The sequence below is a fragment of the Amphiura filiformis genome, chromosome 14 (assembly GCF_039555335.1).
Source record: "Amphiura filiformis chromosome 14, Afil_fr2py, whole genome shotgun sequence".
Classification (NCBI taxonomy): domain Eukaryota; kingdom Metazoa; phylum Echinodermata; class Ophiuroidea; order Amphilepidida; family Amphiuridae; genus Amphiura; species Amphiura filiformis.
Genome location: NC_092641.1, coordinates 41954112 through 41969886, shown reverse-complemented (window position 1 = coordinate 41969886; position 15775 = coordinate 41954112). Strand labels below are relative to the sequence as shown.

The following is a 15775-nucleotide window of genomic DNA, read 5'->3' as shown; positions in this document are numbered from 1 at the left end:
TTAATGTGATTAAAGGAGGCACTTGTGACTTTTTTTGAATGGTGTGGTAATACTCAAGCCTATTTTACAAATAGGATAAGTTCTCTTACAAAAAATGGGCATAATTCTGCCTTCTTATGGAAAAATGCTGCATCTACATGCCTCATAACAAAGCTTCACACCTTTTGGAAAATTCAGAGCCTCTGCGATGGACCTCAATGATGTATATATTATATATATATATCAATGCGAACATCTTCACTGCAGGATTGCACAGTGAAAATGTACACATTGATGATATGTCATCAGGGGTCCAATCGTATAATTATGCTTCTTGTGATTTTCCAAAAAAGGTTTATTTTTGCCTATTTGGTTTTGATCAAGTACTTGCCTTGTCTCGAGTGACTAGGCACTACAACAGTCAAAACGGCGAATGAATGTTTATTATATTGTGATGAATGCCTTAGTTCCTGCCATGCATCCATGACAACACACAGTCATTGGGAGACTACAGGACGCAGCAGAGATGCCACTTTTTAGGTTTTAGCTTGAATTCAGGTTTTTTGTGAGTCCAAATTCCCACATTTTAAAATTTATTTTCACCCCGTTTTGGGGCTTCTTGGCCATGCATTCACATGCTTTTTCAGGTTTTTTCACCAGTTTCAGGTTTTTTTGAGTGAAACTGAGTGGCATCTCTGACACAGCATGCAGATGTGTGCAATTATGTGTGCAATTATGTGTGCAATTAATGATTTACTTTGAGATATCTGCAGTATGAATACATCCCAATACAAAAGACTTGCTTTCGTAACTGAAAAAAAAATCTGGAGGAAGGAATTATATCCTCATCATCATCTTGTGGAGCACTTCTTGTAAACATTAAAATAACAATGTAAGTACAATATATCACAATTTCATTGTATGAATAATACCCTGTTTTCATATACATGTAATAAAATAACTATATACATTGCATATAAATAAAAGTCTAAATGAAAGATCTAGAAATCGATTTGACATCGTTATTCACTACCCTGATCTACTGCTCCGTTTTCCTTTCTGTTTAGCTGTGTGTATCGACGAACTGCTGCAGTCGGCCGATTGGACAATTGTGCGCACCTTCAGCGGTTTAGTTACTGTGGATATTCTTCGTAAGCAGTTTCTTGTACACGTTTCCTGGATTTTGCGTTCTTTGCGCTTTAACTTCCGGAGTCGATCTGTGTAAGTGAGAAAGAAAATTTTGTTAATATTTTTCACTAATTATTTAGAATGACTTAACATCTCGGGATAAGTGTTCCTCTTGAAAGGGTGAAAATGGGCTATTCCATTTAAAATCCACACTACCCCTGTGGAAAATTTAGCTAAAGTGCCACAGAGGGAGTATGAGTTTTAAGTAGAATAGACAATAATTGGGTAACTTACATTTGAAATACTCCAGGTGTGGAAGATATAAGTAAAGCCATAATACAGGGGGAGTATGGGTTTCAAAATGAGTAACCCTGACAATTACATTTGAAAAACATACTCCCCCTGTGGAACATATTTCAAAATCTTCCACAGGGGTAGTGTAGCTTTTTTTTAAATGGAATAGCCCAATATGTGTAATTTTTAGAAATAGCTGAAAATGATATGCAAGTTTTTTGCAAGTGAAAAGTTCTCAAAATTGAAGAAAACAGTAGCACTGAAAAGTGACATTCATTATTGTGTGTGGCTGCTTTATGGTGTATCAGAATGGTTGGTACCCATCAGTATCCAGTGAGCATGGCCAAGAATGCTACACCAAAATACTGTATAACGACCACCTTATTTGTAAATGTTTGTCATAAAAGGTCATTAAACAATAAATAGTAATAATGTCAAGATATTAAATTTGGAAAAAGCAGGTGTTTCATTAGACAACAAAGCTGATGGGTACCAATCAAAATGTGATATATTCGCCATTGCTGCTGTTTGCTATTGTTATCACTTGCTATGATATTGAAAGTGTTATTTTACTTCTTGTAGTGTGCATATTTCTTTTTTGAATGAATTTTGATACATCATCCACCTTAAATAGTGCCTCTTCTAAAGTGATTACAAAAATATCTCAATACAATGAATACATTGGACTATTCCAGTTGAAATACACACTACCCATGTGGAAGATTTTGGAAATATCTGCCACTTGAGGAGTATGAATTTCAGATGGAATAAGCACATTAGGCAGCTCCATTTGAATTTCACACACCCTCTGAACAAGATTCAACTGAATCTTCCTCTTAGGGAGAGTGAGTTTCAAAGGGAGCTGCTAATGTGTTAATTTCATTTGCAATTCATACTCCCCCTGTGGAAGATATTTCCAAAATCTTCCACAGGGGTAGTGTGTATTTTAAATGGAATAGCCCATTGAAAATGTTAAGACAAAAATACACATCATGGTTTGCATCTAATCTATTCATTTGATGTACAGGGTTGCCAAAAGATTTCAGCCCGAATGGCGGGTCAAATAATCAAAAAGTCACCCAATTTTTCTCTTTACCATTGGTTTCAATGGGGCAGAAAACTGCCGGAAATCGCGGGAGCCAATGTTGAAAAGTCGCCCAAATTTTTTCTTAACCATTGGTTTCTATGGGACTGGAAATTGTCAAAAGTCGTGGGAAAAATCTTCAAAAGTGGCCCAATTGGGCTACCAAATCGCGGGTTTGGCAACCCTGTTGATGTACTTACGTGATGTTGAGGCCCCAACAAGGTAATATTTCCCATATCTATCATGTTCCTGTAACCTGTTGAAGGACTCTTGTGATATAGTACCAATTTGGAAATCTTCTATTGCACCTGTATCTGCAAAAGTCAAATTAATGAAAACATTTTAATAGATACACAGTAATGATAGAAACATTTTTTGTCACATTTTCAAAGAAATTAATTTTTATCTGATAGAGCACCATGAGCATGGTGGTGTTTTACTAAGATACAGGGCTCGATTTACCACACAGGACCAGGGCCACAATGGAAGGGGCCAAAATATTGAGAGGGTGGAAAAAGTAATAATAAAAATCTCTAAGGCATGGAATACTAAAAACTTGCATTATATTAATTCCAGAGTAACTTCCAGGATAGATAGTAGAAATGACTGCTGTGATGAAGACAGGGAACCTTATGTTAGTCGCTACCAGTAATGTTAGGTAAGTTTGATTAATGTTAATTTAAAAAAACCCCTTTAATTTACTTTATTTGGTAAGTTAGGTCGAGTGTTTTTAAGATACTGTTTTTGTTTTGAGTGTACAAAATGCTTTTTGTGCTCAATCAGTATACTAAGGAATGTAGGAGGCTAAGATTTACTGCAGGGATGTAACATGTTACAATGGTTTCTGGGAAGGGCCTGATATCTTCTATCCCTTGTGCCCATTGATTTCACCCTAAAACATACTTTGCCTGGATTATTTAAGCATAAAAAATTGTTTGATTTTCGTAACATAAATAATTTTTTTTTTTTTTACTTTTAAAGCTGCAAAATTGCATTTGATAAAGGCCTTGGATTTTTGTTCTTAAATTTAATTTAATTTAATTTTTTTTTCAATTCTTTTTTTTGAAAATTATTATTATTTTTTTTTTGTAACTTTTTTTGGGGGGTCGATCAGGTTAGGCCAATCATACAATTTTTTTAGGCCTTACCTTGTGAAACTGTCCATACATGGAGCTCAATTTCTTCCGTTTTTAAATCTTCTATTGCATATTCAAAAGATGACCCCTCCCTCCTTGTAGCTGCCGCCTCAGATGTGACTTTGTATTGGTAAAATAGAATGTCTTCACTCTTTCGTAGGCATAGTGACAGGTGGGGTGATGGTATATCTTGTGTGCTATCTGTGTAGAGAACGCTACTCTGACCTATCCCATCATGCACGGTTAATCTGATGGTTTCTGAAATGGAACATACAAAATTAGATAATGAAAATTTATAAGCAAATCTGATACTTGTTTCATGTTATATATAGTTTCATATCAGAAAAATTCTTATCAAAGTATTTGTAACAAGCAAAAATGATTGTTTCAAGGTGGTGAGCTGGTTCTTTCTTCATTGAAATGGGCTCAGAGTTTTATTTCTTACTTTAAGCTATGCCTACCAGAAATATGCGAACCACGATTTTTGAAAAAACACAAAAATATATGATTTCCCACCAAAAATGCAAAATCTATTAAAGATATAAAAACGCATTGGTTTTGTACACATTTCTATATCTTGAATAGATTCTGAAGTAAACACAAATCACAGATTTGCCCATTTTGGATACAAAATTGTAATTTGTTCGAAACTTTTTAAAAAATCTATCATGAATGATTGTAGCCCTAGGCTTTTTAGGTCTCCAAATCCGCAAAAACAAAATTATAAATAGCAAAAATTTGTTTACAGATTTTTTCCCTATGGCAAGAAATGCATTTGGAGCCAAAATATGTGAATTGCACCAAAAATAATGCAATTGCCCTATTTTAAGCCTTAACAGACTTGTTAACACCCTCCTGCATGTATAACCCCCTCCCACATGCACATCACTCTCACATCCTGCACAATGAGGGAGATTTGCTTACCAGGGCATGTTTTGCAGCACTGTCCATGAATCTGAATAGGGTTATCACATGGTAAACTTGATTCCAGAGGGCACTCCACTCGTCCACAATCTGCATTACCACGCTGAAATATTTTTAAGTGAGACATGGTTAAAATTAAGCTTTCTTGAAAGTTGCATGCAAACAAATATTATTTGAAGGCCTAAAAAAATTATTTGATTGGTGTAACCCGACCGACCCTAAAATTAGGCCAGACCCTAGATTTTTTTTCTTATTTTTTGCAAAAATGGATTTTCAGCTTAACATGTGTGTAAAAAAAAAAAAATTAATTGCCGACCAACCTACCCGAATTTTTTTTTTTTTGTTACGCCAATCAAACAATTTTTTTTATTCCCAATATACCACACCCCTTCTACACTACAGTCTATACATCATATTCAGAAATTAAGCTATGGTTGTCTTGGTTTATAGGTGGTACTGAAAGTAGTAAAATGTATACTTTTTATCTAAAAAAAATGTATATTTGTTTTTATTTGACTTTTTGTTTGCCAACAAATGTGGAATTGTATTCATTTCATGTAAGTAACAAAATCTGTAATTTGATGAATTGAGGGTATTTTGCCGCTTTCGCGTTATCTGAACATATTTATGTGAGTTTTGTGGGTGAAGTCCAGTCTTTACGCTTAACAGCATTAAATCATTCACTTTATTTTTTAAAGTTAAACCATCTGTATGTAGTTGTTTGAAGTAATTTCTTCACTTCCTACAGATCTATATTTTAACTTGATGATGCTTGTTGCTGATATTCCTTGGATGTTCAATGAATTGCCTTTTTAAGGTTAGCAACAAGTTTTAACTGTTGCGATTTGGTAGTTCACAGCATCTTGCGAATGGTAGTGAGCTTTGGCAAAATTTGCATTACTCAATTCATAGTGAGCTTGTAGAAGAATCTAAATATCACAGATTACTTTTGTAGGTCCTGTGGATCTTGAGTTATGTTGTAAAAAGGGCTGAAACAACAACACTTTTGTAAAACTTAGATAACTCATTAGCAAAAATAAATTAAGCAAGTTTTCAAAGCATATGATTTGTAGAATGAACTTTTGCAAAAGATCAAAGTGTTATTTTTCAATAATATATTGATTTAGATAATGAAAATCGATTTGTTTTGGTTGCTTCGACCACCAATACCTCGTCTACCCTTAATGGAAATATGACAATATAAATTACATAATAAGATATTTTTCTTCTCACCTTGCATGTACATAGGATGCATTTCATGGTACCAAATGGAAATAATGTAGGATGCCATGTTTGACCTTCGTAGTACAGGTCACCATTAGATTCACACACTGAAAAAATAAGATGAGTACAAGAACCTTTAATGAGCATACATGGAGAATAATTAGCAATAACAGGCCCGTAACCAGAATTTATTTATTTGGGGGGGGGGGGCTGATTTTGAAAAAGTGGACTTGGAGCAGATTTTGAAAATGTGGACTTTCTTTTCAAAATTTTGACCTTTTTGAGCAAAAAGGCATTAAACCTCTATTTTTCGCTCGCTACGCTGGCAAATGGGACTTTTGGGTAAAAAAAAAAAAAGATTTTTTTGGGGGGTCTGCCTGAGCGATGATGTGGCTTTTGAAGTGTGTTGTTACAGGTCTCATTAAATTTTATACTCCTCATATTTGGATATAGTAGAATTTGATTTAATAGATTCAGACAGAAGCATATTATCACAGGGAAAGGGCCACCGGGCCAAGGTGGACATTTTTTAAATTGTACCATTGACCCACTACTGAAATGACTGCCTATTTTAATGCTAAAATGATTCAAAATTTAGACAGTTGTGGCCTATGCCAATGGAAGAACAACTTTTGGTTGATTGTGTCCTAGTGTTTCAAGCCGGGGGTAAATTTCCCCCTTTTCTAGTCAGTTCACCTCAGCACATAACCGGGATAGGTACAATGAGCCTAATCTTAATCCTTACCTTCACTTAATCCTTGATCCCTATCGTTTCTATCTGATCCAAATCCAAGTTGTGTAAGGACAGATGCTGTACCATCACTAATCCCCCCATCTCCAGGGATCAAGCCAGTCCCTGGTAGATCAGCTGGACCTGGCCGGATGATTTGATGAAGATCGGCCTCAACGTCATTTAAATTGGCATCTAGGTCATCTAGATGTATATCTGTATCTGTGGATGAAAACATGACTAGTGTTTACCATGTGTTTACATTGAATTTGAAAGAGCACACAAATTGGCAATTCCAGTTGAAATCCATACACCCCCTATGGAAGACACAACTTTATTCTTCTACAGAGGGAGTGTGAATTTTAAATGGGGCTACCTAAAGGGGTGACTCTATTTGGAATCTATACTCCCTTTGAGCATGACAAGCTTGATTTGTGTCACAAATGACTGGAAATTCTGTACCTGTCTAGGATACACATGCATTTTTGACAGTGATGGAAGCAGAAACTACATGCAACATCAGCTTACCTTGTGGGGTGCAGACAGGACAGCAAGAGTCTGGCAACACTACTGGGTTGCTACAATGGGTTGGAAGACATGTCTTCAGTGCACAGTACACATTCCCTTCCTGGAAAACAAAAAATAAATGCTGATTATTTATTAGGTAATTAAATTTGAAGTTGCGGTGAATAATTTCCATGTAGCTACTACAGCACACATGCTCAATGTTGTTTCAAATGCTCTCTAATGCAAAACTTGCATTTGTTGCTATAAAGTAAAGTTTCTCGAGTAAGGTAAATGCAGCAATTTCTAATACTGCTTGCTGTCATACTCTATCGTCATTGTTGTCATTGTCATCAACATGACAGTATCATCATCATCATATCATTATCATCAATGTCACTATCATCATTATCATTATCATTATCATTACGTCAGTGTTATTGTCATCATTTATCTCCATCTTCATTGTCATCACTACCACCGCCACCATTATCATCATAATCATTGTTGATGCCGTCATCATCATCATCATCATCATCATCATCATCATCATCATCATCATCATCATCATCATCATCATCAACATCATCATCATCATCATCATCATCATCATCATCATCATCATCATCATCATCTTCAGCATCATCATCATCATCATCATCATCATCATCATCATCATCATCATCATCATCATCATCATCATCATCATCAACATCATCATCATCATCATCATCATCAACATCATCATCATCATCATCATCATCATCATCATCATCATCATCAACATCAACATCAACATCAACACCAACATCAACATCAACATCAACATCAACATCATCATCAACATCATCATCATCATCATCATCATCATCATCATCATCATCATCAACATCATCATCATCATCATCATCATCATCATCATCATCATCATCACCTTCATCCTTCCATATTCTTCTTCATCTCCATTTCCATCTCCATCAGCATCTAATAGGTAGACTTACCGAGCAACTGCACTGCACACATTGATCCCGCCGTCTTGCTAGAAATATATCCTCTGTTGTGAATAGCTCTCCATGAGAGTAATACTTTTCTTGGTATTGACAACGTTGATATGTCGGTGATGGAGTAGATGGCCTATTTTGGTTTGCTGTGGAGAGAAATTCAAAATGGTACTGTGATGAGTATGGCATAACTAGTTTGATTTTATTTTGACATGATCTCTTTATCTGATCCAGTTTGTTCAATGAAAAAGTTGTAAACGGGTAAACAGAATATAATTGGCTCGAGCATGGAAGACGGGGTTGAGCTTCCATGATGTATTTCAGTCAAAAGAACAAATTTGACACCAAAATATCCAGTTTTTAGGCCCAAAATCCCAAATTTTAGGATTTTGGGGCCCTAAAATTGTCTTGCCCTCCTCATGCTCATTCCCCAAGAAAAATTTTGGGTGCCACCATAGAGAACTGTAAGTCTACATGTATACATTTCCGAATGGTCACACCATTATCATGAATATCAAAATGAAAGCTGCCAGTGTGTGCATGGTCTGGGTTTGTAAGAGGAGGAGGACGTAATTTAACATGGCCTCCATGTGTAGGCTTGGTTGGGGCAGGGACAATCTTCACTTGCACAAAATACATGTTGCGTACATCTGCCTAAAGACTTACAGGTTGACGGCCAAAATAAGGCAATTCCTGATCCAAGTCATTGGAATGAAAGAGATGAAATTACCCCTACGGACCCCCTTCCCGGAAAGTTCTGCTATGCTACTGCTTACATTAATACCGTCGTCATATGTGAGTGTGATGCACCCAAAGCCTATAAGCTTACCTTTTTCACACTGTGGACAGCATTTGCCAGGAACATGTCTTGGATTAGCACAGGTCAATGCCGGACATTCGGTATTGGAACATCTGACTTGGCCGTAACTATAGCAAGTACATTTGATGCAGTAGTTGGTACCGTGTGGTCTTAAATGAGGATGCCATGTCTCGCCAACTGAATATCGACTCTCGCCAAAATCACATACATCTGGAGGGAAGAGAAATACATTATAATTTATTTGTTTTTTAGTTTTATTGAAAACTTCTTTGTAGCCATTAATCAGGACTATAATTGCTTATTATATGGGCTCTCTTGTTGATGTACGGGATAGGTAGGGGCAGTTTTGACCCTACTCTTCTTGAAACTGGCTGTGATATATATGATTGAATAGAGGTGGGCATTATTAATCCACACAGGACCGACAGCTTAACGTTCCCTCCAAACGACAAGAGTACTCTCATCAGTCAAATGATTCATTACCCATGGGGGGAGGGAGGGGCAGAAGTCTGATTTACAGATTTTGTCAATACCCCAGCAACCTGTGACCTTTAATATGAACCAAAGGCAACTTAGGCAAGCATCATAATTATATTCATAACCATTCGGCCGTGCTATCCCTGCAATAGGTTTGCCAGGAAGCACACAAGAAGCAGTATTTTATCTTTAGGGCTAAGAGACAGCATGGAAGTAAGAGTGAGCAGAAAGTCTATGTGAATGAACTTCAACAAGTATTTTATTCAATAGGATAGTGTTGGAAGATAATATTACCAAGAAGGGCTGTACATTCATGTAAGACATTCAATATAGGCATACAGTGTGATAAGACTTTAAAAATTTTTTTCAAATGACGTTTAGTGCAAACTATGTTTGTCATTTCATTTCATTCATTATTTTCATCACTGGAGAAATATTATCAAATTGTCAACAAACAATACCAAGTTAACCAGTCAATAAGATTTACTGATATAGGCCTAACAATTTTCCGCCGTCAATAAAGCTGATGACTCCACAGGTATAGGGATATGCATATTTTGTTGTATCCATCCATATTTAATTTTCTTCTATAGCATTCACGCCCTCCTTTTCATCACTGGAGTAATACTATGGGAGTGCCAACACACAGTGCCAAGTTTAGCGGATCCGCCAGAGATTAGACTTAGCCAAGTCTCATCTCTTTGGAATAAATAGTAATACACACTACAGGCCCGAATAAAAAGAATACGTTTGATAATAGTTGTAGACTGCGGAAGGGTTTAGAAAGCATGGGGAAAGCATTAGCATGCTATAGTTATTTTTGTTTTAATATGATAATAAAATAGATGACGATAATAAAATAAAAAAGAAGGTCGCTTGACTCATTTCAAACATCAAACAATTAAAGCAACAATATCCTAAAATCGGGCAGGAATGTGGCCTAAATGATCTAGTGTTACCTGTCGTGTGGACGTCTAGGCTACGTGAGTCAAGTGCCATATAGTTTCCCGGTATTTGAATTAATCTAATTGTATTTTCGTGACTTTGTTAAGATTTTAATGTCAACAATGTTAATAAAATCAACAAAAGTAGACTTCTCAGTAACATAGTTATGATAGTGATTGAGCATGTTGAATTCTCGATCTGATTAGGTCTACCATTGAATTTGAAGTATGGTAATAATAAAATAATGTTCCCGATATGGCGACAATGATATATGCCTGAAGTATGTTTACCAAGAAAATGCTATTATCTAGTGAATTCAGAAGCGTGTTTTGTTTCACATCAGTTTGATCTTGGTGAGAGTAGTCCTGTAGCTCAGGTTTTGATTTTAAACCTAATACTTGTTTGAACTCTGATCTGTGCATGGCGATATTAAAATTGATTTGATAAACATGATCAATAAGTGATCGATAAATAGGCCTATGTAGGCAATGGGTGCATGTGGTTGGGGGATTCAAAAGAAATTAAGTTTTTGTTAAAATTAATAAAAAAAATGTAGGCCTACTGGCCCTCGGAAAAATATATTCTCATAAAATCAGAACGGATGAAAATGTTTAAATTCCCGTTTAATATATCAGCCCCTGTTGGTTTAGAACTCTTTCCCTTCTATAATCGGGAGAAGTTACATGGCCTTTGCCTCGACGCTCTCGTGAAAAAAAAAAGTTAGCTTGAAATTTCCCTGGACAAGGAACTAACTGCTAATTGTCTCGTTGTAACCCGTACGAAACTCGGGGAGCTGATCCTGGTTGCGATGGGTATTTGTGGAATGTCTAGGGCCATATGTGTGCGCTCTTGAAGCAGCAAAGTCCCTGATTTGTTGTTAAATGGTTTATGGAACGATATGGGCCGTAGTGGTCAGCGACAAAGTGTAAGTGTGCTGAGGCTTGTGGATCAACGTCTAGGCGTTGTGCCTGTGCGTAGCGCACTATAAATCACTGCGCTCCCTGTGCTTTTTTTTTTTAAGCTGATTACGCGTAAATACATGCGTCTGCTTGTTAAGTATAGTTCAGATAATACAGATATATAGTGGTGCTTGTTGGTTCAGATCCAGTGAAACTTTTATGGACTCTGTAGTCACTGTAAGCAATTACCAATGAGAAAGAGACAGAAAATCTACGGCAACTTCGGGGTACCTATATATTTGGGTCATAGGTGCGAGTTTTCCTGTCGCGCAAAACGAGACAATAATCTCGCTAGCTACGGCGTCGCTTTATCATACCCGTTGCGTCTCGGAAACCTGGCCTTATCCCACGCGTGTTATTGACCCCTAACTTGCCATGGGTGAGATGTCCGTAATTAACTAATTTTGATGATGTGAAACCAAAAGTACAGGCCTATATGCACATAGATAAAGGTGACAAGATCATCCCTATCAGTTGGGTACAGATAGTAATTATCAAACTCACAAAAATACCTGAGCAAAAATAGTTTACTTAATTAAATTTGTTGCATGCATAATTGACCATTTTGTCGGCTGCTTACCAATTTGGCTGTTTGCTTCCAGTTTTTGGCGACAAATAGTGTTTTTTTGGCAATATGGTATGCATGATTTAAGCAACTATAGATAAACAAATCAATAATATAAGATATTATAAATAAATATTTATTTACAAAATGAAACTATAAAGTAGAATATATATCTTGTTGGTTAGACTAGACTATTATAAATGGTCAACTCAAATCCGAAAACATTAGCATGGTAATATGTTTTTTAATTTATTTATGTTAATTAAGGGGGTACTACACCCCTGCTAAATTTTGTGCCTATTTTTGCATTTTTCTCACAAATTATAGCTCATTGGGGACAAGTAAGATATGTATATCATAGGGGCAAGGACTACAACTACTGCGCTGGAAATTTTATTTCAACACAGACAACAGTTGTGGAGTTACATTGTACAGTCAAAATGAGGAAAACCAATATTTGATCAATAAATCAATAACTACTTGCCTTGAGTTGCTGAATTTTCAGTGCAGTAGTTGTAGTCCTTGCCCCTATAATATACATATCTTACTTATCACCAATGAGCTATAATTTTTGAGAAAAATGCAAAAAATAGGCACAAAATTGGCCAGGAGTGTAGTACCCCCTTAAGCCTAACATAATTTAGTCTCTGCATAGTAAAAGTTACTCATAGTTTTGAAATTATAAAGAATAGGCTATACTAACCCGCTCCTCATATGCCAAATAAATCCCGAAATAAACATGTCATAACTATTTCATTTTATTTTATTTTTTTGTTTAAGGGGTCGGTCACACACATTTGCGTAGTATTTTTGTGAGACCTGAGAGCACATCAAACACACCAAATTGCATTCTGAATACGAAGAATGTCCTTCTGATATCAAATATTTTCAGATTTTTGAAATTCGCTATATAATACAAATTTTATGACAAATTGTTAAAAATTGACATTTTTGACATTAACAGTCCGTGAAGTAAACGTTTTAAATCTAATGATATGTAACTTAAAGTGTATTTATCTGGGAGGAAGAGCCGACCTTCATATGAAATTTGGACCTTTTTTATTGGAAGATATAACTTTTCCCCCAAAAGACCCAGCATTTTAAGGTCAAAAAATATGTCAAAAATGTTAATTTTTAATAATTTGCCATAAAATTATAGTGTTATTACAAATTATATATTATTTGTATTCAAAAAATCTAGATTAATTAAATTATTTGATATCAGAAGGACATTCCTCGTATTCATAATGCAATTTGGTGTGTCTTATGTGCTCTCAGATCCCACAAAAAATACTGTGCAAAGGTAGGTGACCGAGCCCTTAATCTTTTGCTTCAATGCCGTAATGATTACAAAACTTTTTTTATTGACTTTTATGAAGTAACCGGTAATGTTCACACAAACGACAAAGAATAACCTAAATGATTTCCTTTGTAAAATTTGATCGATATCATTTTTGAAGTTTTTGGTTTGTAATACATTCCATATCCTTTTCACGGGCTAACAAGTGGTATTGTTTTGTAAATCGGTAACACCAGACTGCATTTAATCACAAACAAAAGAATCAAAGAATTGTATTGTTTTCCTTTTTGTGTAAAATTCGAGCTAAAAATACGTTATTGAACGAACTGTCTCCTTCAAAAGCCAGTTTGGCTATACTCTTTAAAGGGGCATGTAGTGATCATCAGTCCCAAAGTATTGCCCATGTCATTAATTTTGTACTTACTACAATATTTACTAACTAACCCCTTAAGGGGGTACTACACCCCTCGATAAATGTGTGCCTATTTTTGCATTTTTCTCACAAACTAATAACACAGTGGTAACAAAAGTTACGTATATTATTGGGGCAAGGAATCCAATTACTACACTGGAATTTCAGTGGCCCAAGACAAGCAGTTCGTTATTTATGATAAGAAATAAGGTACCGCTAGGATGTACCTTATTTCTTATCATATATACGGGACCGCTTGTCTTGAGGCACTGAAATTTCAGTGTAGTAATTGGAATCCTTGCCCCAATAATATACATAACTTTGTTACCAGTGTGTTATTATTTTTTTGAGATAAATGTAAAAATAGTCACAAATCTACCACAGGGGTGTAGTACCCCCTTAAATGAATAAGCTATAGCCCTATAGCTATAGCTACATATTCATGTCAAGAGAGACCGATCTTTATAAGTATTTATGCCTGGATATTTCTAAATATATCGGAGTGGTTATCGAAACGTAGGCCTACACAGTAAGTGCAATTTATTGGATCAGAAATAAGAAACATTTGATTGACTTTATTCTACCGATCCTGATGAATTTTGTTCAACCATTTATGCCTGGGCAATAACTTGAATATTAAAGGAATTTTAGACGCGAACTCAAAGACAGACGTATAACTTTTCAGATTTCTTCATATTTTGTCAATTATTTGAAAATAATCTGGTTTGTGTGCATTTCCCCAATTTATCACCAATTTTTAAGCGACTTCAGAAAATAATCCAGATTTTTTTTGTCCTCGCGGGGTCTCGAACAGAACAGACACTTTAAAACGTTAGTTTTGTATGCATGCTCGTTTAATATCACGCGGATTCTACCAGGGTTTAAAACATGGTGAGCGTATAAGAGTCAGTAAACCTTAATAAACTAGGCATATTGTTCCCACTTCATACCAAATAATGGTAGTGAGTAAAATTCTGAAACATAAAACATGTAAAAAGGCCTCTAGTTTGGTTTATACCGTCTAGATAGTGTTAAATTTTGGAGTCGTGTTTAGTGAAGGATAACTAACGAACTCATCGATTCGATGCCCAATTAATTCCTAGTAATACTCATTATTTCGTTTTCAAATTCAAACGGAAGAGAAATTGTGTTATTTCAGTCATTAACTTGTTTCCTAGTTGTACTTAAAAAAAAAAAACCACAAGCCTCAGCACACTTTACAGTACATTTTTTTTTATAATATGTTGCATTTTATACATTTTAAGGTTATGAAGGCTTGACAAACAGACAATAATTATCGTGGATTTCAGTTTAAAGAATTAGATTCAGAAGATATGATAATTTTCGCTGCAACTTTTAAACTTTAGAAAATTAAATAATTTAGAGCCGTATGCTGAAAGTTTATTGTGATTCTATACGAAAAATTTTTTGGAAAATGTCTGGAGAATTGAAGGCTATCTATATCCTATCCAGCAAACGCAAAACAGTATCCGGTCATGGTTAGCTATTATTTTATTTGAATTTTTTGTTTACACGGTCGCTCTGTGTGGAGACACACTTGGGTTCTGATGGGACCAGGCTCAAACACAATGCCTTAGCCAGGCTACAAAAACCCTTATATCCCTTGTATTATTATCATTCAGTGAAAACGAGGATCATGAAGGCCATCGTTTACATGAATCTACATTTCTCACTTGAAAAATGTAAATTGTATACAATTTTGTTTGAGCCTGGTCCCATCAGGGCTCAAGCGTGTGTCCGCATGGGGCTTTAATATACACGTACAAACAAAAATAAACAAGTTTGAGTCTTATGGCTTGTGTTATGGTAGGGGAAATTCACAATATTAAGATTGTGCAGATTGAGTGACATCTTCTTTAGTGAAAATTAACTGTATAATGAATGAAAAATAATATCAGAACATCAAGTTAATGTACTTACCAATTTGGAGTCGTTTCCCACTCAAACCCAGTATATCATCCATAGAAGATGACACAACCATTTCCATGGTTACAAGAATGTTTATCATCTGTAAAATCCACGTAGATGACATTTTTTTTTATCTGTACAAATGTTCCGATCAAAGAGTTGATATACAGGCTCTAGAAACTGATATCCAAATTGTTGATTTTATAATCACGATCCAATTTGCACTTGCACTTGCATATAATTCCAAAGTTACGTAGAAGTGAACTTTATCCCGAGTACATGAGCTCACGGTGTCGGTTGTCAAACAGATATCAGTAGTCGACTTCTCAGAAGAAATATTCCTTACAGCACCACCGTAAATACC

At 35.6% G+C, this 15775-nt stretch overlaps 1 protein-coding gene across 1 annotated transcript; it reads right to left on the bottom strand.

Moving 5' to 3' along the window:
• Positions 1–570: 570 nt before the first annotated feature.
• On the bottom strand, positions 571–15490 carry LOC140170487 (chordin-like protein 1). Its single transcript, XM_072193847.1, has 10 exons — positions 15424–15490; positions 8834–9034; positions 8005–8150; positions 7028–7127; positions 6515–6721; positions 5779–5876; positions 4546–4648; positions 3634–3879; positions 2686–2799; positions 571–1196 (listed from the first exon to the last, which is right to left on the bottom strand). The coding sequence occupies exons 1-10, from the start codon at positions 15488–15490 to the stop codon at positions 1009–1011; spliced, it is 1470 nt and encodes a 489-aa protein (XP_072049948.1). The 3' UTR covers positions 571–1008.
• Between the last annotated feature and the right edge of the window lie 285 nt (positions 15491–15775).